Source organism: Cupressus sempervirens, chromosome 9, assembly GCF_028749045.1.
Source record: "Cupressus sempervirens isolate cs-2001-9-10 chromosome 9, ASM2874904v1, whole genome shotgun sequence".
NCBI classification, from domain to species: Eukaryota; Viridiplantae; Streptophyta; class Pinopsida; order Cupressales; family Cupressaceae; genus Cupressus; species Cupressus sempervirens.
Genome location: NC_143126.1, coordinates 593,591,198 through 593,615,455, shown reverse-complemented (window position 1 = coordinate 593,615,455; position 24,258 = coordinate 593,591,198). Strand labels below are relative to the sequence as shown.

The 24,258-nt window shown below is 37.2% G+C and overlaps 1 protein-coding gene across 4 annotated transcripts in view; it reads right to left on the bottom strand.

The window, feature by feature from the left end:
- Nucleotides 1-670: 670 nt before the first annotated feature.
- Nucleotides 671-24,258, bottom strand: part of LOC149540078 (uncharacterized) — a 35,907-nt gene continuing 12,319 nt past the window's right edge. For 3 of the 4 annotated variants that reach the window (XM_089801271.1, XM_089801270.1, XM_089801273.1), the window contains exons 2-5: nt 4,050-4,769; nt 3,786-3,958; nt 1,492-3,676; nt 671-1,381 (exon numbers count right to left, since the gene is read on the bottom strand). In XM_089801271.1, the coding sequence (XP_089657397.1) occupies nt 1,328-1,381; nt 1,492-3,676; nt 3,786-3,958; nt 4,050-4,769 (3,132 nt within the window). In that variant the 3' untranslated portion in view covers nt 671-1,327. Of the gene's footprint in view, nt 1,382-1,491; nt 3,677-3,785; nt 3,959-4,049; nt 4,770-5,178; nt 5,300-24,258 lie in introns of all 4 variants that reach the window. The other variant, XM_089801272.1, reaches the window with a different exon arrangement.

Below are 24,258 nucleotides of genomic sequence, written 5' to 3'. Positions count from 1 at the left end.
AGAAAACCCAAGGTCTAGAAACACATCGTTGGCCCAAGTTGATCATAGCAGAAAAACTTGTGAGGCGGAAAAGCACATGGATGAAACTAAATGACAAATGGATGCGAAAATGGGATATCAACATCCAAACTTGCCCGAATAACATTACAGAAATAAAGAAGTTTGTCAATGAAAAATTCCGCAATATTCTGTGAACAAGACACATAGGGCGGAAAAAATCTTATTACATTAAAGAATTTAATCCCACTTCTAGTCATGATGAAAAGGCCTATATAAGAGCACCTATTAACTGAAAAGCAAAAATGTTGATGGCACAACTTAGAACTAGTTCACATCAGCTACGATGTGAAAATGGTCGGTGGCAAGTTCCAAAGGAAGAGTGGGCAGACAGAACATGTTTATTTTGTAATATGGGAACAGTTGAAATAAAGCAACACTTTGTCAAAGAGTGCCTGGCTTACAATGACATCAGATCTGGTTACACAAAAATACTGCAGAACAAGGACTTCAACTACTTATTCGAGGAAGATCAAGTGAAGAGAACAGCAGATTTGATTACCAAACTTCAAAGGAGAGACAAATTAATCAAAAATTTACAACTGACTAGTTCTGCTCCTGACTCAAGAGGGTGATTGCATGGGTCCCATAGACTACTTTAGTCTCGTGGACGTCATTAAAATCTATCATATCATTCAAATTGATGAACTTATTATGGATGTTTCAATTTAGTATAATGTGATTAGCTACTCAAGTGGCTTAACAAATCAAACCCAAATAGCAAAATTGCCGTCTTGAACAAATTACCCATGCTTCCTGACTTCCACTTCAGTTTTGTACCTTGGTTTTGGCAAGATGGTACTTGTCCATGGTTCACATAAATGGCCATCACCCAAATTGAGAAATCAAATTTTCAGCTCGCCCCGGTCACATGGTTTTTTTAAATTCTCTCTCCTCTGAACCCTTTCTGGGACGCATCCTCCAGAGAAATGTCTGACAGCTTGAAAGACCTCTATACTGATATGCAACTTAATACAACTACATCTTTAATTTATTAGATTGTAGAAGGTGCTTGCCAGAACAAAATAAATTGCAGTGTCTGCGTCTTGAATTTGTTCTAGTGCACGCAAGAACAGGACGGACTACATATAACAGCTTCATCTTGAATATGTTAACAGCTACACAACTAAATACTACATCAAACCACTGCTTAAAATAGCTTTATCTTGAAATTGTTTATGGACTCCAAATAAAAAAGGTCATTAGACTGATTACAACACACTGTGTTTGTTCAAATGCTACAAACAAAATGTCTTCACCAAAACAACAATCAGTGTGAAGGTGGCTGTCTCTTTTCTTCCTCTTCTGCCTTACGCCAAGCATCCTTCAATACACGCCATAAAAAAAACAGCAATTACTAATTTCAATTGTAGGCTAAACTAGCCAATGAAATGTTTTCAAATGAAAAAATAACAAAAATAAAATACAGCTTACCTGCTCCAGCTTGAGTTTAGACACATGGGGTTTCAGCACATTTCCAAGGCTCACACCTCCCCATATACTCTGCAACTCTTGGTCTCTGGTATCCCTCCGCCTTTGCCAAGGGTTATTCCTAGATGCAGCCAAGGCAGCTGCTTCTTGTTTTTCAATCTCAAGTCTTGACATTTTTTTGATGAGAGGTGGAAAGGGGTTGGTTTCAGTTGTTCCAGTATTATTATCATTATCTTGGTTCAAATGGTTGCTCTTGGCATATGCAAGGGAAGAAATTTCCCTGCATGATCCTTGGATCTTTGCATCTGGTTTAGTATACAATTCAATATCTTCAGGTATAGAGACATCATCCCTCTGAATTTGATTTTCCCCACTCTGGTCAGGATGCTGAGCACCTAAGCTCCCAGATGTAGCTGTGGAAATTGCAGAGACATTTCTTGAGCTTTCTCTATTACGAACTGCAAGTTTCTCACGTTCAAGCCTTGAAACATGTTTGACAAGAACCTTATCCAAACCTTCCTCAGCATTTTCATTATGGAAGCGCTCCTTTCTCCATAATGTTTGAGATGTTGTGGAAGCTCGTTTTGCTTCTTCAATTTCTTGTTGAAATTTAGGAACCCGTTTGATCAGTACACTTCCTAAATCAGGGATAGATACAGAAGAAGCATTATGCTGTAATACATTCTCTTCATCGTGAATGTTTTCGGACTGGATTATTATAGGTTTCTTAACAACAGAGGTAACACAATCTTCCCTATATTGAGAAGCATAATCATTTGTATTTTCTTGCACATTGCTTCTGTTGTTACAAACATCAGGACCATCACATTTTTTTATCTCGGAATCTGCTGATGTCAAGTTTCTTTGTTTGTCATGTGCCTTTGCAAAAGCAATTGCGGCTGCCTTCTCCTTTTCTAACCTGGACACTCTCCTAATGAGAATCTTATCTAAACTCTCAACTTGTTCTTTAGACTCCTTTTTACCAATATTAGTCTGTTTGCTTTCCTCAAAAGGAGCATCACCTATCATATTTGCATTCTTGTTCTCTTTTTTATCGGCATAGCCTTTAAAAAATTTCCTTTTGGTTGTAGAATCTTGTCTCTTCAGAATGTCACCCAATCCAAGTGTACCGTGTTCATTTGTACAAGATCTTATAGATTTCATGGCCTTCTGAACTTCAAGTGTTGTGCCTGTTGCAGCTGCTTCCTGCTTATCTCTTCCCAAGTTTGATACATGTTTAACAAGGACTTTATCAAGACTTTCCACTATATGCCCCGACTGTTGATGGCATCTTAGCTCCTCTCCTTTGTATGACTTTTTGGCTTCTGCTATTTCTTTCTCTAGTTTTGATTTATGCTTTACAAGAACACTCCCTAAATCAGATATATTTTCCGGACAATTTTTCTTTTTAAAAGCTCTAGATAAAACAGTAGACTTAGAAGCTGCAGCCTTTTCTGCCTCCAGACGAGAAACATGCTTAACTAGTATATCTGCAAGGCCACAACCGCTGTTCTTGTCATTTACTTCCACCTTTTGTTCTTGTAGCAAAGCACCCAATCCACGAGTAGACACTACTTGTTCTAGAGATATAAGTTCTTTAGTGCTGAGGAGTTTCATCCGTTCCACCATTAGCTTCACCAAATCCTCAGATGCTTCAATATTTGATGGAATCTGTTTATATATTTTTCTTTCCAGTGGTAGCTTACCAGCTTCCTGTTTAGTATTTGGGGAACTGTGGTTATCTTTCTCTTCATTCAATTCAGGACCAGCATGAGTGTCAGTTTCGAAAGATCGTTCATGCAAGGCAGCCTTTTCATCCAACCCCTTGACAATATCTGATTCATCAACACTAGCAACACCTAGTGCACCTCCATTGCAGATACTAGACTTGCAATCATCAGCCCTTACTCTATCCAATATGGTAGAATCAGAATGTTGAGACAGTCTCCTGAAAGCAACCTTAACAGCTGCTGAGACTTCTTTGTCCACCTCAAATGCAGTTTCAAAAGATGCAGTTATGGTATTACTTATGCCTTCTTCATTATGAGGACTCCCCCCTTCGCATGAATGGTTCGAAGTGCTTGGGTTATTCTTCATAATCACACCAAGTGCTACTGCCTCAGCAAGAGCTTCTGATGCTTTTGTCTCTGCTTTCTTCAACTCCTCTGCAGCTAATCCACAAGGTATTCTGCACAGAAAAGGGAAAAAAGCTGAGCATGGAATCAGTCCTCAAGTATTATAGAGAACTACATTAGTGATAGTTTACAACACAGAAATCTAAACAACATTATTACAACCCTGCCGCCACTAGGATACGACACCAAGATGCTTCTACAAAAGCAGCCTTGCGAGTTTTCATAGCTTCTCTCGCTGCAGCTTGTACTGCACGTTTTTCTCTTTCAACTCTGGGCAATATAATGTTTGAACCCACCAAAGTTTCATCTAGGGATGCCATTATTCCCTCTGCTTCCTACAAGTAAAACAGCAGAAAGAATATGAACATATTTGAAAGACTTGCCTTCATTTATAGCCACTCAAATGGATAAGAAATTAAGGCATACCTGCAACATTCTGATCTTCCGCTCAAGAAAAGATTCTGTCTTCTTACGCGGAAACCAGTTCAATGGAGACTTTTTCCGGTAAGGAGTCTTGGTAATTCTTGAACCTATACATCGAGGACCTGGGCTTTGCAGATTCAAATCTGTTTTCACTATCTTGTTGGTCTTTCCAACACTAGATTTACTGATAATAGGCTTCCATACACCGAGAGATCTGGGTGTATTATGTGCAGCATCACTAGCTGCCCGCATACACAGACCACCAACACTATGCTCACTGCCAGAAACAAGATGCGGAATTAGGAATTGTTTTTCTTGCACATAATCTGAATGTGTTTCATTTCCCAGCATTCCCTTAGAAATTTCATTTTCCACAGACTGAATTTCATGTGAATGTTGCTCTGATTTTTCTAAATTTTTACATGTCCCTAGGGGGTTTCCCTTGCAGTCTTCCCTACTTGATATTCCAGACCTTATATGAAGGTACTCGTCAAGGGTTACTTTCTTCAATTCCTTTTCTTTGAAATAAATTGTTTCAAATGGAGGGTTATCTAGGAACGACTGGCATTTCTCATTTGTATTCCATTTGATATTTAGGACGGCATTTCTACTGTTATCAGTAGATGTGTTGATTTGCACGGCTGTTGAGGCATTCTGAATGGCATCAAACTCACCGATAGAGTTCAAATGCATCTCTGATTCTATTGCTGCAGATTCAATCTCCTGTAAAATGAATAAATAAAGCAAAACATACGGTATTAGTAAACATAGGTAGAGAAAGTTAACAAGACTTTATCAGGTTATGTCCTAGATATAAACAATGATGCTTCACATCCTCTTAGACAGCTTATTATAGAAACTTAAATAACAGGTACACTAAATCATCACTCAAGAGCTTTTGCTGTCCTCTATTAGATAAAAATCTTATCTTCCAAAATACGAACAGCATAAATTAGATACTAGATAAGATTACTGTCTGAGTCCCACACTATGAATATAATTTTAGGCCCCTTCACAACTTATCATCTTGAAACAACAGTTCTGATACATTGAAACAGTGACCACTTAAAGCAAGAATGCACAAAGAATAAACTTCTGTTTTAGAGAAATTGAAATATGATTATATCCCTACCTTCATATAATGAGCAAGCAAATTCATGGCTTGTACAATACCAAATAAAAAGTGGGCAGCACCTAGAGTGGATCATAATCCAACAGATTCTGGATTCTAAACCAAACTTTTATGTTAAGTCCTGCCCTTGTCATATATGAAAGTGTTACAAAGAATACCAAAAGAGACATCAGTTTCTACAGAAATCATTTTGCTTCTACTCAAAAAGAAAATCACACAAATGTGGCAGGCCTTGCTACTACACAATTACACGTCTAAAAAGCATCTTGATAAATTTAAATGGTGCAAGCCTCTCTGAAACAGAATCTCAAAAAGAAATGAGTATACCTTATCATATGTGCATCACTGTAATCCATCACTTATTTAAAAAACTAAAAGCAAAATTAATCATATCAATGCACTCAAGTATCAGAACCACCTGTATAAAAATGATACATGTTTTGTCTCACTTATAGTCATTGAAGTCGCCAGGTTAATATTATAATTGTAGCTGAATTCGCACACCCTGTCGTATTGAGAATTTATGCATTTGGAGAAGATTATTGTGTTGAAAGTTTAAGTTGTTTAAATATTTCTCAAGTAGCATTCAATTGGTATGCCACTTCATGAAAGTGTTGAGGCTTTCACACCATCGCTCCAAAAGTTTTGGGCACCCCCTTTTCCAGGCAAGCCTTGGCTATTTTTGCGGGTGTTGGGAATTTTTTGATTCCCTTAGCAACATTTGGACTTGTCCAAAGTTTTTTTGAATTGGGGATTTTACACCTTGGACACCTTCAGGCTTGGAGAGGAGTTGGTTTGTTTTCACCTGGTGCGAAACTTGATTTTCCAAAACATATAATTTTATCCTTAGGCCTAGCAGGGTTCAACAATAACAATTTTTTCAATGGCTAAAACGATATCTAACAAGATAAAATTGCAAATTTTGGACTTAAACGGATTTTGAAAATTTGATATAATTGAACAAGCTTGAATATTTTCAAAATGAACTTTAGATTTAATCGTTTTGGAAAATTTTGAAATTTTTCGGTGAAAAGAAATTTTTGATAATGAAATTGAATTTAGAGTTTGAATTTCGATGGCCGGGAAAAGGATTTATTTTCTTAAAAAATTGAAATTGCATTGCAAAATTGAAATTGGATTAAATTGCAAAATCTCATTAATTTGGTTGAAATTTTGCCTAGAGGATTTTAGAAATGTTAAAGAAAATTGGTAATTTGGAATTAAAAATCGATTTTTGGCTTGCTAGATCCGATTTTAATGATATTTTAGTTGCCAAAATGTTGTTAAATGAAAATTTTGACATCTCCTAAGCTTACTGTATTTCTATTTTGCAATTATGGGTCAAATTGGCAATTAAATGGGTCAATTTCACTATGGGGCTAGTTATTTTCATGTTTTACCTTAAAACTGGGCCATTTTTGGGGAGCTAACTTAAGTTTTTGTTTCCCTCCAGCTAGGTCGGCCCACTCAAGAGGTCAACAGGGGGATATAAGAAGGGGCTTCCCCCCTCTTATTTCATTTCCAATCCCTTTGCTAGAGGTTGAGTGATTTTCTTCCTAAAGGGCGAATTTGTCCTTGGCAGCGATGTTGGAGGTCTGATTTTCCTCCTAGGGCAGCGAAGTTCTTCCTAGAGGTTGGGTGATTTCTACCCTAAGGCAAATTTGGAGGTGATGGTCTGATTTTTGTCGGATTGGCAGCAATTTTGGAGGTCTGATTTTCCTCCCAGGGCAGCAAATTTTTCCTTCCAGCTGGGGCAATTTTGTTTGGTGGAGAGACATAGTGCTTTGAGATCTGATCTTTTGCAAGCATGGGCAATTTTAGACGGGTAAGACTCTGATTTGGAGTAGACTTCTCTGCCCTAGAGCAGCGATTTTCCTTCTAGTTGGATGATTTTAGCAAGGAGATCGAAATTGGTGAAAGGAGCAGATTTTTTCAAATAATTCATTTGCTAGGGCATCACATTTTGGAGGACTGAAATTTATGAGATCTGATCTGAATTTGAAGAGCCCTGATTGTTGGTAGAAGGCAGATTTAAGGTAAGATTTTCGTACATCTTTAGAGGTGAAGATCGGTTTTAAAGGCGGATTTTATTCCTTCTTCTTGCTTGGTTTGTTTCCCTTATCTTCTCCTTGCACTATTCATCCACCACATCATCATTTCCATTGATAGGTTGAAGTGTAGATTCCATGATAGGACACTTGGAGAGGCAAAAATAAGCTAGACCAGCGTAGGATTGAAGTTGGGAGATATAAGTGTAGTCCATCCTAAGGTAATGAAGAGGCAAAAATAAGTGGTAGTCCCACCCCTAGGCTAGATAGGCGATTATAAGTGTAGAGATAAGATTTGGAGAGGCAAAAATAAGCTAGATTCCATCGATAGAAAGAAGTTGGGAGATTTATAAATGTAGACCATATCATTTAGAACGAAAGGGCAGAAATAAGTGTTTAGGATGGTGGATGTTGGTGCAAGCAAGAACCCAAAGGGAACAAGTACCAAAAAAGACAAGACATGATGCCTAAGACCACCTTCTTCTCGAAAGTGAGGCGAATAAGTGATACCAATATTGGCACGGTGAACATGGTACACTTGAAGGATAAATTGAAGGAAGGACAATCCCCCATGGCGAAGAAGATCTACAAGAGCGGAATTGTACATGCAGCGGCTTTCCCTCCTACCTTGCCTTGTCCGGAATTGGTAATGAAGTGTGCATCCCAGTTTGATATTGTGACCAAGTCCATCATTTTTGATGAAGGGAAGAGAGTGTTGGCTAACATTAGCGGACAAGTGGTCGAAGAAGTATTCAATATTCCCTAGCATAAAGGCATGATAGTGGTAATGATGGATCAAACAACCAAGTTCTTTCAAAATAATCAGGAGGCCTACTTCATTCATCTAAGGCAGAATTGGTTATACGAAGGCAAGAAGGGAGTTACCAAGTCGTTAATGTATGCAATTTGAGAACTAGATGTATAATTTTATTGATGATATTGAAAATTAAAAAAGAAAATTTGATTGGGCTAAATTATAAATGAAAATTTAGAGTTGCAACTAAGGACAATACAAATTCATAAGCAATTCTACATGGGGTCCTACCTTTTCTATCTGATTGTGGGACTATATGAAAATCCTGAACTTAAGGCCTTAAGAGTGATTGGCAATGGGTCGCGGCAATGTTTGGTGCATGAGTGCTATCCACAGCTTCATTTGCACAACACCAAAGATTATAAGATGTTTTATGATGCCTTTGCCATGAAGACCGTAAGAATATTACAAGGGACACCTGCTAGGAGGCTCTCATCAAAAGCAAAAGCAAAAGTTAAGAAGTATGGGAGTTGGTTCATCCAATTTCCACAATTCACATACATTAGAGTATCAAGAAGTACAGTTTGTCCCAAGAGACTTCCAAGGTACCCACCTGACAAAATAGTTTTGATGGAGTTGGTCAGGCAACTTGAGCATTATGACAAAACTTAAAGGTGAGACAAGGATTACCTTCTCATTTGGAATAGGCAATGATACTTGCCCCAATCCTGTCGCCTTTGTAGCTGTGGAGAAAGAGTTAGAACAGTATCATCTAGGATGGTATAGAGGAAGACAAGGATTCGATCCTAATGGTCTTATCAAGGCATCTCACGAAAACACATTCTTAGGCCAATGCACAAGATGACTTTCATGTGAGCAAGCTAGCTTTCTCAAGATTGTCAGTGGGCATGATGAGGGCAATCAGATGGAGAGGCCTTGATATTCCTGATTAGCTGGAAGATGATGAAAATGTGCTAAGGGAAGATTATGATACAGTGGGTGGAACAAAATTGGGTCCAATGGATTGGGATGATCATCAGGATCCTTCCTTAGAGGCAATTACAAGGACAATTGATCTACACACTGAGTCATGGTACAATGAGAAGTTAAGGTAATTAAAAATTCGAAAGGTATGCCTTACTTATGAGAAGATGAAACCGGAGAAAGGTCCAACAGAGTTAGTCAAACAGAAAGGTGGGGGCAATAGCCAGCAACAAAGAGCAATTAAGAGCAAGAAGAGGAATTTGGAGGTTGAGAAAAATAAAGAACATCAGGAGCCTCCAACAAAGAGACAAAATGTAGCACCGTCAAGGGAAACCATAATTGAGGCTAGGAACCAAGAGGTTAATACAAGTGGACAAGGGGTCATGGTAGAGGTGAGCTTTGATTTGGAATCAAGTGGTTACAATAACAATACCAAATACTCTCCTCTCTCGGACAACCAACAAGGAGATGATATGACAATCACTAGTGAAGAAGAGGATAAGCCAATTGATATTGAGGAAGTAAGCCAAGCGCCTGAAATTGTTGGTGATGCTTTGCTAGTCGAACCGAATCCAAATTTGGGGAGATGCACTACACCACTATGGTTAAGGCAAATGCTTATTCCAAAAGGCGAGGTGGTGACTGTCTGAACAGTTCAAGATATTCAAGGGTTAGTGGAAAAGGAAGATAGTGAGAAACAAAAACAAATTGTAAAAATGGTGGCAAAGGTAATCAGGAGCAATGATGAGAGTCACCGAAAAGTTAAAATTGGTATACCAAAGGTTAGTAAGGCAGTGGACGAGATTGTAGCCCAAGTATGAGATGGTAGAGCATAACTTAGGAGGAACACAGATGAAATGGAGTGTGAGGAGATCTAGGAAGGCATGGTTTCAATTAGAGAAAGGTTGAGGAAAGTTGGAGGCTGAAAACAAGTATTGGAGAGATTGCCAGCCTATCCAACAGTTGCATCAAGCAGCCCTTCTACAAGAAAACGGGAGCAATGTAGAAGAGATATTGACTCAGCTACACGAAATCAAAGATTGGATCAGTGATATAACTCAAGATGGGCAAAATTTATTGCCTTCCCTTATCTCGACATTCAGGTCATTGGTGGCTATTAGAGACAAATGAAGAACATTTGAAGGGGAGTGGAAAGATTTCCTTCCAGTCAAGGACTTAGCCATTCCCAGGCTACGGGCAATTATTGGACTACCAGAGAGATATTTGGAGAGAACCAAGTTGGTGGATGGAGGAATGAGTACGGTGGAGTCTTGGTATGTTGCCTTGACCATCAGATTGAGGATACTTGAGGAGATATGGAATGAGATTGCACAGCACAGCCTAGGGGTTGACACTTCCATTTCAACCATGTTGGGCAACGTTGGTGTTGCACTTGATTTTGAAGATATCAAAGAGGAGAACGTCAATTAGACAAAATTTGGATCGAGAGTGGATGAATTGGGGAAGGTTTCCATAAGGAAGAAGCATTTGGGCACCCTTGCCTCCCTTATTGTCGTTATCGGGTATGCGAAAGAATATGAGAAGGATCATAAGAAGACACTACACACAGCAAGCAACATGATGAATTCAGCTGAGCTCAGGATGAAGCACACACTTTGCCCTCCCATGAAGGAAGTCAACGACAGGCTAGACAAGTTCATTGCCTTGGCTAAGAAGATGAAAGAAAAGGGTAGAATTATATTAGAGAATCATTTGATGTAAGCCCAAGTGGAAAATTCTCCTTTCTTCTTCGGTAGGACAGGTGTTTGATTCTGATTGGCTACCATTTTGGTGTCTTCTCATTGGTTACCACTTTTCCTTTTTTCATTGGTCCATTGATGAGGTGTCTTCTCATTGGCCGATGGGGTGGCAAACCTAGTTAGGGTTTCTGGGATTTGATCTAGATCATTGATTTTGCCTCTTAATCTCTATCGTTGGTTGTATTTTTGGCCCCTATAAAAGGTCATTTGCTCTCATTTGTAAGGGGTTGAAGAAAATTGTTGCTTAAATAATACCAAAATTGCTTCTCTTATCATTGTTGTGTCTTGATTAAGAACACTTGGTGTTATTGCACAATTTCTACTTCCAATAGTTAAAGTTAAATTCCATTTAAGTTGTTAAAGTAGATTTTATTTCAAGAAAGTTGTTAAGGAAGAGTAGGAATAGATGGATAGTTGTATGGTGAAATTAGTGGATATTTGATAGGGATCCATAAACTAGGCCACTAGCATCCTAGCGGCTTGTTAAGAACCCTTGTATGGTAATCTAGTCTTTTTCCCCTTGAATCATTGCATCTATGAAGGTAGTGCCGCTGGTAAGCTTTCATCAGATTTGACCCCCATCCATCTGCTAATCTTTCCATTCATAGGAGTAGAAGTAAAGCAACAAGTAGTTTAGTAGTTGGAGTTCATTCAAGTAGAAAGTTAGAAAATTTGAGCATCGGTGACACGCAAACCCTCCATCATCGCCATCAGCATCATTTGGCACTAGTATACATTGCAAAGCTAGATTTCATCACCATCACAATAAAAGTTCGATATCCTTGAAAGAACAACGTAAGTCCGCCTATGTGATTAACCAGCAAATCACATTAATATAATTGAGTTAGTATCGACAAGTGTAAGTAACCTTGGAGTTTTCTCATGTTCTTCATGAGAATTTACTTTTCAAGAGAGGGTTGAGTGTTTGGTATTCTATATAAAGTATTCAATTGCTATATGTTATGTAGTGGTACAAAACTAACATCAACAGAAAGGAAGTAGTTCAGACGTATTAACCAACTCCCCTAGAGCTTGCAACACCATGACAATTATTATCATTGCAAATATTATTTAGTCCATACAATCTCTTGTAAGATTTTTTTAGCCCATCTCATTTGAAATCATCATCACAATTATTATCATTGCAAATATTATTTAGTCCATACAATCTCTTGTAAGATTTTTTTAGCCCATCTCATTTGAAATCATCATCACAATTATTATTCAAGATCCTATCTATTGTGCATGGGAATGCAAAAACATTTGCAAACCTACCGATGCAACAAGGAGGTCCTCTTGAAACAATTAAAATAGTTATGTTGCATCATTTTGATGTCTGTGAAGAGTTTTGTCAAATTCATTAACAAGTCAAGCCTATTTTGGAATGTACACTTCAAAATCACCACTATCATAACCTTTCTATTAAAAATCATCAATGTTTTGCGCCAACATTTTCGGGGAAATTGGCCACTATGGTAAATTACATTCAAAAACGTTTTCGTGATGCCACTTTGAACACAATTTCTAGTTTTGGCAAGCATGATATCATTAAGGTGTTGAGGAGCGCCTTCAACACAATATCTTTACATAGTAAACAACCTGACATAATATAGAGATGGATATTACCTATATGAATAAATTGTAATATTCAATGCCTCGCCTCTTTCTGAGGCTATATAGTGTTCTCCTTTATAGCATATCTATGTGGGTGGAGAGAGGGAGAGAGGGAGAGAGAGAGAGAGAGAGAGAGAGAGGGAGGGAGTTATTTGCACTTTGAAAAGAGAAGCTATGGTGAAATTATCTTCAGAATTGAAATGTACGTTTACTGAAATAATCTCCATCTCAAATGACAAACTCGTAGATAATGAGGATGACGGAGCAATAATCAACAAAACACAGACACCCACAAAGAAACAAAATAAAAATGTACTTGCCTCTTTGAAAATTGCATAAGCATGTATTTCATATATTTTCCTCTCATGACAAAATGACAATGTTCAAGCCTTTTTGGGTCAAAACAATGATAGCCGTCCCCTTTCCCATCCCCAAGGCATCCCCAAAAATGGCTCAAAAAACTCGAGGAAAAAAATAATAATTGTTCACTTCAATGGGCTATGGAATTATTACAAAAAACGTGATAGGCATTGCCCATTACATTACGTTCTAGCATTGGCAATACCCTTGTACGTTATGTTACGAATATAGTTCATATATAAATTTTGGATGAAGCTAAATTTGCCTTCTAGTGTTCTTAAATTACAATATCAGATTCTACCATAGAGATCCTTGTCGCCATGCCAATGTAGTTTAGGTATTGGTTTTGATCCAAATAGCTCATGGGTTCTTCTACTTTTTGTGATACATATATAGTACAAACTATTGTTAGTTTGAGTATAGGAATCATAATAGAAACCAAATAAAATAAAACTACAAACCCCTACCTAACATGTAGTTAGTTATATTGCATTTTGTTACTATAGAATGATTGTTAATTACTAGTTTAAGATTTGTAAGAATTTTCCTAAGAGAATGAATGTAATGCCAAGATCTAGAAGCTCGATAGATAGCACAAACAAGAGAGACAAAATGATATGATCAAATGAATAACCCAATAATAATCAAATGATAATGAATGAATGCATCGTAGATGTACCTAGATATATAGGCAATGCATTGTAGTTAGGAGATATGCAAGTGATAAGCTATCAACTAGACAATGTGTAATCACATGTCCTCCAAAAGTGGATCATCATCCATTGTACAACAAAGTATGTGCAACAATGAGAGAATGAGAATGTGATAAGAATATGAAAGGTGGATCTCACAAATAAAGCAGTGTGAGATAACAACTAATTCCACCTCAAGAGGATTTATCCAACATCATGTGCTCAAAAAGGAAATCAAACTCCTGTGTCTACATAACAACTTATATGCAAATGCATTATCCTAAGTAAACTAAACTAAAGTGTAATTAGTAATATTTAATTACAATAACACCCCTCCTTAAGTTCAACTTAGGGAATGCACTTTAAGCTTACAAAAGCTAGATGACAATGCATGATGAGTCTTGGCTACTAGATCATGTTAGGCACCCATGTACAAACTGCAAGTGCAAAAAACATGCAATGTAATCTCTCATAGAGTGGAGAAAGAGGGAAAACCTTGTGGGGAAAACCCCCCCCCAAAAAAGAGAGATAAATACAAAAATAAAAAATGAGAGGGAAGACCTCATGTGAGGAGAAGATCCCCCTCATAAGAGAGAATAGAGAAGTCAAATAACCCCCTGAAGAAGTATTTTCCACCCCCAAGAGAGCTTGTAAATGAAGATGCTCTCAATGAAGGGTTTGGTGAAGATGTTTGCAATCTGCTTTGTTGTAGGACAAGACCACAACTTAATTACAAGTTTCATGTATCAGTCCTCTAATGATGTGTGTATGAACCTCAATGTGTTTTGTTCACTAATGTTGAATTAGGTGTTTTGAGATCTCTATAGCACCTTGATTATCACAATTAATGATTGTAGGCTATGGAATACTAAAACAAAACACCTCCAAGATATGCTAAATTCAAATAGCCTTTGTAGCTACATTAACAACCCCTTAATACTCGGCCTCAATCAAAGAGAAAGCATTAGCATTTTGCTTCTTACTCTGCCGATAAATAGTGTTAGAACCAAAATAAAACATGTAACTTGAAGTAGACTTGCAAACATCAAGATCACCTACATAATCTAAGTCTATGTATCGAACTAACTCAAGTCTAGTACCTTTTGCATAGTGAACCCATGTGTATGTGTACCTTGTATGTAGTGCAAGATGCATTTAGATGCCTTCCAATGAAGCACATGTGGCTCCTAAATAAAGCAAGAAACCATGCCAACTACAAAGGCTATGTTAGGGCGTGTATGTATCAAGTAGATGAGACTTCCAACAAGTTGTCTACACAATGTAGCTTCACAAAGTGGTGTGGTCCACTTAGTCTCTAACTTGACACCTAAAATAAAGGAACTAGGTGTAGCCTTGCAATCACTCATGTAAAATCGAGCAAGTATATCAAGAGTACGCGTGGACTAAGAAAGTGTGATCCCTGTTGAAGACTGTGTGATCTCAATACCAAGAAAGTAGTGGAGTAAACCTAAGTCTGTCATTAAAAAAATTGTCTTGCAAAGAAGATTTGACACTGTTAATGATGGATGAAGTACTCCTTATCATGATCAAGTCATCAACATAAAGCGCAAGTGTCTAGTGTGAGTCATCCTTCCAAAGAATGTAGACATTCAAATATGAATGACACCTTGTGAACCATATTGAGAGAAGAAAGGAATCCATGTTGGCATACCAAACCCTAAGTGCATATTTGTGCCCATAGATAGACTTCTTCAATTTGTAAACTATAGAAATAACTTGTATGAATCCTTGTGGTTGCTCCATATAAATCTCCTCATGAAGATCCCCATATAGAAATGCACACTTCACATTAATTTGATGTAAAGCCCAACCATGAGTTGCAACAATAGAATGTGTCAAACGAATGGAGTTCATCTTGGCAATAGGTGCAAAGCTCTCAATATAGTCAACACCAGGAACTTGTGAGAAACCTTTTGCAACAAGTCTAGCCTTATACTTGTCCACACTTCCATCTGTTGCAAATTTGATCCGATAGATCTACTTACATCGAACCAACTTTCTTCCCTTGGGAAGAGGAACTAAGTCCCAAGTGTTACTCCCTACCAAAGAGTTATACTCTTCCTCCATAGCTTTTTCCCATTCAAGAACCCCTGAGGCTTCCTTAAATGATTGTTAATCCAAAGTAATTGTTGCATAAGCATGTGGAAATGGTTTATGTTGTAAACTTGTCCTCCTAGTGTCTACAAGATTCCCCACAAGTAAAATTGCTGAATCAAGTGTTTGTAGTGCCCAACAAGGTCTAGTGGAAGGAGAAGATCAAGAAAGCATGTCATCAATTGTTTCTTGACCCTGCCAAGGTGGTGACCTACATGTTGGGGTTGAAGGAGTTTGTCTTCCAAGTCACTATCATCACTATCACTTTCCAAGGAGGAAGGAGTTGAAGAATCCAAGCTTGGACAATTCTCTTCAAAGTGAACACTCCTCTCATAGCAAATCTCATGTGAATCTAGATCCATAAGTTTGTATGCCCTTCTTAGGATAACCAACAAATATGCAAAGCTTACTATGTGGTTCCAATGCCTTGCGCTTCTGTGGAGGTATGTGTGCCCAAGCTAGACAACTAAAGACTATTTTTTTACACAACTAATTTTCTACCACACCAAGCCTCAAAATAAGTAACTCCATTTGACGCCTTATGAGGAATTCTCTTTTGGATGTGATTGGCACAACACATAGCTTCAGCCCAAAAAACTTGATCAAGAGACTTAGCATGAATCATACAAGTGGTCATCTCCTTAAAAGTTCTATTCTTCCTTTCTACAACACTATTCTTTTGTGGAGTGTATGCAACTAAATGTTGAAGATCAATACCCTCAAGAGTGCAAGAGTCTATAAGCCTTGAGTTCACATACTCACTTCCACTATTTGTACAAAGAAGCTTTGATGGCTTTCTCTAACTGCTTCTCAACATGAGCCTTCAAGGTGAAAATTGATCATACGCTTCACTCTTGTGACCAAGAAAGTAGACCCAAGTGTAGTGTGAAAAGCCATCAATAAAGGTGAGTACAGAACAAGCCTTGCTAAATGATGGCATTGGAAATGGGCCCATTACATCACTATTAATCAACTCAAGAACAAACGATGCCCTCCAAGACTTTCACAACCTAAACATACACCCTTCGAATACTGGACAAGATAGACCCTTGACCATATCCTTACTACTAAGTTGTTGAAGATAACGATAGTTGAGATGTCCATATCTCTCATTCCAAAGTTTATTTTGTGAATTTGAGTATGTCAACAAGGCATGTGAAGTAGACTTTGGCACAAAGTGAGAAAAAGAATATAGTATTGTATCATGATTAGCTTTTCCTATTGCCACCATATAATCATCCTTAGGGTTTGTCACTACAACTGAATTGGGAATGAACTCAACTTTATTTCCACCTCCATAGTGAGTGATTTGTTAAATTAGGAGGAGGTTGGTGCTAAGGTTTGGAACATAGAGAACATCTTTGAAAGCTCCATTTTTCCTCTCAACATCTCCTTTTACTTCAACTTCCACTTGTGTATCATCTCCAACATAGATGTGAGGTACCTTGGACGGTTTCAAACAAGAAAGTTGCTCCTTTGAAGCACCCCTATGATGTGTGGCATCCAAATCAAGAACCCATTCCTTTGAATTAGTTTATCTACCAGAAATTCTTTCCCTTCACCTTTTTAAGTGGATGGTGTTGGCTCCTTTCCCTTGTAGGCATTTGGCAAATCAATATGTTGTTTCTTGATTATGTTTGTCAACTCTATCAATTTGTTTCTTGTCGCATTGATGTTCATCGTAATTTGGCTTCATGTAATAAGCACAAGTTTGCTTTTCCTTCTTTGAATTGTTCCCTTTATCATTGGAAAAAGACTTTCCTTGTTGTGAGGAAGAAGATTGTTGTGTCTCAGATTGTGATTCCGCCTTCCACTGCATTTGCTTCTTCTTGGAAACTTTACCACCTTGATTCCTTTGATTCCCAATATTAACCACCAATGCCTTAGACTTTGAAGACTTGAGAATGCCCATACTTGGCATTTTTCCTTGTTGTAAGACCAACATTTCTACAAATGATTCAAATGAAGGTTTAGTAAGGCATTTTCCATGGTCAACTTATGAGCATTGTAACTTGAAACAAAAGCCACAAATTCAAGAGGGAGATTTTTTATTAAATTATGAATCAACTTCTCATCCTCCATGGGAGTACCACAATCCACAAGTTGTGTTCTATAATCATCGACTTTGTTAAGATAATCTTGGATTGTGTCAAGATTTCTAAGCTCCAATTCGCAAAGATTAGTCTCAATTGAGAATGCCATCTCTTTCCACGTTACCTAACAAAACTGCAAATTTATCTCAAGCTTCTTCAACATTGTTCATGGATTTAACGTGATACATGATAGCTTCAAAAACGTTCTCTTTTAAGGCTCCTAAAGCCTTAAAAATTTTGGATCCCTAGTTAGCTATTGCAACATCAGCACCAAGTTTTCTGATTGTACCATCCATATAAGCATTTAAACCTTTTACCGTTGACTTGCTCTATACATCACCTTTCATGTAACAGAGCTATGTGGATTTAATTTTGCAATAGAACCCATGATGCAAAATTGAAAGACCACAAGAAGGAAAGAGATACAAGCACCCCCCCCCCAATTTTCACTCAATCAAAGATCCCCCCTAATGATAATTTTGGCATTTTATATAGTGTGTCTATGATTGCAAATTGTCAACTTTGAGCATAAGTGAGCATAAGTGGACTTCTGATTTTGATGTTTACAATTGTCTTTATGAGGCGAAATAAGACTTGAATCAATATAGCTCATAATCAAACAAATCTGAGACATTACAATGATCATACAAGACTAATAAAGGCCAATTTTTTAAAGTCTTATTTTTTCCCAGTCAAGGCTACAATATTATTGCAGATCTGGAAGTACTCAAAAAATTATGTACTTTCAAAAAAACAGCACCTAAAAATGTGTCCGTATAAGCCCAAACAAAGCCTCTAAAGTTGTGAAATTCAGTATTGGACAGGTACAAACAGCAAAAAGTGCACTTTTTGCAAAATCTATGCACCACAACTAGAAAATAACACCACAAATTTTTATTTTAAATCTAGCCAAAATCCAAAAAAATTGCACTCTTAAAGATGCTTGGATGACTGCCTCATGGCCTCTCAAAGTTCGACAACAAAATGGAAACTGCAAATGGTGAGGTGTCCAAATTCTTCAAACCCTATGTAATGTCCACATAATTAAATTAAATAAATAATAATAATTGTATTTTGGGGTCCCAATTGATTTATGTATATCTTGAACCCATCTTTCACTTTTTGGTTGTAGGTGTTTATTGTCATGTTGACACTTGTTTTCTCTGGAGTTTTACTTCCATGGGTTATTTATGACCAGCATGTAGGATGCTTTTGGTATGCACCTTGAATTATTTTATCGTACTGTGAATTCCAGTTGGAGTTCTTCTTTGTTTGCAATTTCGAAAGTGAAAGATCTTCATTTGGCAAATGCAATTTTGTTGGGAGTAACTCACACTATTCTGCTATGCTCCCTTGTTTTAGATCTAGCAAATCTAAAGAATCATCATTGTTTGAATTTTAAGTTATCATTAGCAATTTCATTGTTCTTTTTCCTCTACAAATCTCCAATCTTGAGTTTGGTGCATCTTTGTTCTCTATAACTATCTCAATTCTTGCATCACATTGATAACATATTCGAGTAGGTTAGACATCCGTACATCATCAGAAGCAAGTTGGGGTGGTATATTATAGTAAGGGGATAGTACTATACAATCTCAAGCCTACTGGACAGTCTCCAATTCACCGTGCATTAGTTAGATGCAAATCAATATGCAAAAGAATTGTTTGTGGCACCATACAGCTATTGAAACACAGTGGGGAGGAGTAGTTGAATTGATTGTACGGAGTGGGTGACAAGTATCACCGTACAACAATTGTTTGTATGTGGTTTTGGGCAGCAACATGGTATATGTTGTACAGCTACAAGGAACAAACTCAGAGTTTCTACATTGAAGGTCATGTAGTAGGACATCTAAGTGCTGGTTGGACCGCACATAACGGAGGATTACTTTGGAGTTCGATCACCCATACCATCGACAGTGTCTAAGAACTTTGAAACATTACAGTGGTATCAAGGCTAGTGACTCAACCAGCCTGTCGGAAGTGAATGCAAGTTCATACCAAAAAAAGAAGGCAGTATCACTCAGTTAGTAGAATGGGGGAGACAAGACCATACTGCAAAAGTCAAGACTTTGTTAAGAGAGCTCACCAAAAATCAAGTTCAAATTAATCACACTCAGCGACTTATAAAGGAAACATTACACAAATTGTCTAAAGGCAAAATATCCAAAAAACAAAATGGGCATAGCAAAAATTAGGTTATAGGAAAGACAAATCCTCATCCCTCATGCCCTCAACCCTCAATGCCAATTTTTCCTCCAAAAATTGAAACATTGTGCAGAGAAAGGGAGCCTACCTTCCAAGAAAGGCAAGAACAATTACGAGAAGATTAGAGGAATATAAATATGGAAGGGGATAGTTGACTAAAAATTCTATAAGTCACTAAGCCTACAACATACAAAACAATAACTTTAGGCAACAGTGTAGTGAGATAAATCTCTTCTCTCAGCAATACGAGAGGTTCCCTTCTTATTGTAGGTGGCTATAACATAAGCCTAATTGAAATTGACAAATGGGTGGTTCCCTGAATCAACTCCTCTTTTTTAAGGATTGATTTGATGATAACAACTAGTACTAGCAAATTATCAAGAGGTGCCTAGTGCTATAACCATACTGGTGGTTTAGTAGTTGACATACGAATAACTATTAAGACAACAATTATAACTAGATTTTTTTGATTGATAATAAGAACTCAAAGTCTCTTATGATCAAATCCTTTTTGAAGAATGAAGTGAATAGCTAACAAGGTGCAAAGTCTCTTGCCAACTATCCAAGTTGAAATAATATACTAGAAATCAAAGCACAAAATCTTTAGTCCCTAGTACTTGCAGCCACTATCAAACAAAAACAATTCCATTTCCAAAAGCTCAAAGTCTTCAAGAATCAAAACAAAACGCTCAAACGCTTTACAAAGATAGATTATAAACAAAAACAAAGATAAATTGACCAATGCAACTTAAGAAAAAAATGACCAACTTCAAGCCTCACAACACAAAGTTTGAGAAAACTTGCTTCTTTATTCAATTCAGAAAGTTTAGTATCCAAAAACACGAAGTTTTCATGTTACAAGTACTTCAACATAGCCTCCTTGTATAAAGCAAAATATCCCTATTTACAATGAGATACGTCCTTTATATTAGAGGAGAGAGAAAGAAGGAGACGAAAGTGTAAAACCCTTAACCACCTTGACTTATTCTACTAACAAACTCTTAACTAACTTTGACTTATTCTAAGTTGCATGCCTAATGCTTTTGCAACTTGATTACATGAAGTGTGTATATTGGTGCATGTTTCCTATATTTACAAAGCACATTGCTTATACATGTAATTTGTCAAAACTATTTTATTTCTGCAAAGCATAGGAAAAAAGAGCTCTGGGCGCTTAGAAAGATCTTCACAACATATCCATGAACTCCCCAAATTTGTGCAACAATTCTTGTAGAACTATTGCATTTGGTTCTCCTGTGATCTATGCAAAAAAATGATAACTTGAAAATGGTATTTGTATTTTCTGCAATAACATTGGTACATTCTTTTTTCTTACTTTGGAGATCACAAAGTGAGAATTTGTAACTTGTGAGAGTATCAATCTCTCCAACATCAACTTCTTCTCCCCCAAGCTGTAGGCGAAATTTCTCAAACTCTGTTATGAGAATTCTCTCTGTTAGTGTAAATAATTACTTATTATTACACTTTACTTAAGTTTACTTAGGTTAATGCATTATTTTATTATTTATTAGATTAGACACCTAGGAGTATGCATACTCATATGAGTTGTCTTGTTGACAACACAAGAGTTAGCATCTCTAATTTAGCACATGGTGTCTACAACACAGGAGTTTGCATAATCATCTGAGTTGTCATGTACATTGTAGACAACACAGTTGTTCGCACTCTAATTAAGCACATGGTGTCTGCAACATCCTTTTACGTGACACACCTATGTAAGCTTATCCTCTCATCATCGCACTAACTTTTGTGCTCAATGGAGGATAATCCACTCTTGGTGGACATGTACTTAGTTGTGAGTCTTGTCACTTTGTTGACTCCTAGTCAATCTAGAGGCCTTTATATACAGGCACTTCTGGTGTACATGTACATCAATTCAATTTCATATTGTTATTTTGATTGTACTTTATTGGTCCATATTGTGCTAGTGCTTGAGTTTATCGCTCTTGGGTGATTTTGCCCTAAGGCAAATTCTTACATGGTATCAGAGCCATAAGAGTGTCATTTCATAGCCATTGGAGACCATTTTTTTGCTTCACCTCTCGGAGGACCACGATTCAAATTTGAAGTATCTACAGTTACTGGGAGCGTCTAGAGCCAAAGCAGACCTCACCATTGCATCCGGAGCATCAAATTGGTGAATTTATAGTCAATTTTACAGCAAAAAATTTTTGCAAATCGGAACTCGAAGGCCTAATTTGCAAAATTCGTATAATCTTTTCAGATATGTGCAATTAATTTTCAAATCTGCATTTTTCATTTGCTTCTCCTTTCAAATCTGCAATTTCTTTTTGGATTTGCAATTTATTTTCAAAATTCTGCGAAAAAAATTGGCATTTTAGGCCAGTAGGAGAGATTTTTCGCAAGACAAGATTGGAGCTTGCTGGTGCAAATCAAATATTGGTATCACATTAAGAAGGTCAAAAAACCCCCAAATCAACTTTTGTTTCATCAAAATTGGACATCTAAGGTGAAATCTAGAGTCAATTAATTTTTGGAGGTGTGATGGCGGCGATTCAAGAAGAATAATTACAGAGGTGATTTTCAAACAGCGATATCTCCCTCATACGAACTCCTTTTTTTGGGCAATTTTTTTTGTTTTGGGGTAGAATTTCGTGATCTACACATTGGTGCAGGATGTTTGAGGTCTTTGTTACTAAATTTTTCTGCAAATCGCAAATTCCGATTTTTTCAACCTCAAGGGCTTAGTTCGAGCTCATCTAGACACATTTTCAAGTTCCATTTTTTTGAAAGTGAATAATTTTTTGTCTATTTTCCAAATCTACAATCAAATTATAGGCTTGTGCAGACAAAAATACCACTTTTAGAAATAGGTCCTTTTTTGCATTGTATTGCTTTGATAAAACTTCAAAATTGTTGTACATTTGAGCTACATTGCTAAGTACCAGATTTGAACTCCAAAAGGAGGTTGTAAACAGCAAAATCATTCTCTCTTGTGCTCTTTTAATTCTTTGCATCATGGGTTAACCTAAAACTCCACTTTTAACTTCACATAATTATACTACATGGAAAGATATTGTATGGTGTAGACTAATGGAAAAAGGTTTAAATCTATATGTTGATGGTACAATTGTAAAACCCACTGATGCTGATGCACAAGTTGATTGGCAAGTTAAAGATAACCAGGCCTTAGGAATTATTAGGAGTTGTGTTCATAGAGATCTCTTCTTCCACATTTCCAGCTTTAAGGATGCCAAGGGTGCTTGGGAGAAACTTGAAGGTTTGTATGGTAAGGTGGATGAGAAAAAGGGATTCCAAATTGAGAATGATCTACTTCTATTGGATCCTAAGAATTTTAACACAATTCAAGGCTATGTCAACAAAGCCAATGAACTGAGAGCACTACTTAAGGATTGTGGTAATCCCATTAAGGATGATAGATTGATTCATCACATCTTGAAGAGGCTTCCTTTAGAGTATGCATCTTTTGTTTCGAGTTACAACACTCACATGTTGACCATGGGAAGTGCCTTTGTTAAACCTTCATTTGATGTATTTGTAAAAATGTTGATGTTGGAACAATCCAATTTGATAGATATGGGAATACTCAAGTCATCCAAGTCTACAGCATTGGTGGCTAGTAATGAGAACCAAACAAATCAAGGCGGCAAAAGTTTCACCAACAGCAAGAAAAAGCAGTGGAAACAAAAATCACAATCAAAGACACAACAATCTTCCTCCTCACAACAAGGCAATTCTTCTTCCAACAAGAAGGGAAACAACAACAAGAAGGATAAATTATTTTGTGCATATTGCAAGAAACCAAATTATGATGAGCATCATTGCAAGACTAAGAGAATAGATGAGTTGGAAACCTTACTTAGGAAGAACAAAATTAATGTGCCAAATGCTTCCAAGGATTCAAATCCATCCACCTCACAAGGAAAGGGAAAGCATTTATGGCAAGTTCAAGTTCTTCAAGGGAATGGATTCTTGACTCGGGTGGCTCATATCATATGGGTTCTTCAAAAGGAAATTTTTCTTCATTGAAGCAGTCTACGGTACCTCACATCTTTGTAGGGAATGATACACAAGTGGAAGTTCAAGGGAAAGGACAAGTTGAGATGGAAAATGGAGAGTTCAAAGATGTTCTCTATGTTCCTAACCTTAGCACTAATCTCCTTTCAATTTACCAAATCACTCACTGTGGAGGTGGCAATAAAGCTGAGTTCCTTCTTGATTCAGTAATGGTACAAAATCTTAAGGATGATTCATTGGTTGCATTGGGTAAAGTCAATCATGACACATGGCTTTATTCTTTCTCCCACTTTGTGCCTAAGTCTCCTTCACATGCCTTGTTGACACATTCACAATCACAAAGTAAATTATGGCATGAGCGGTATGGACATCTTGCCTTCCGCTATCTTTATCAACTTAGCTCAAAAAATATGGTCAAAGGTCTACCTACAA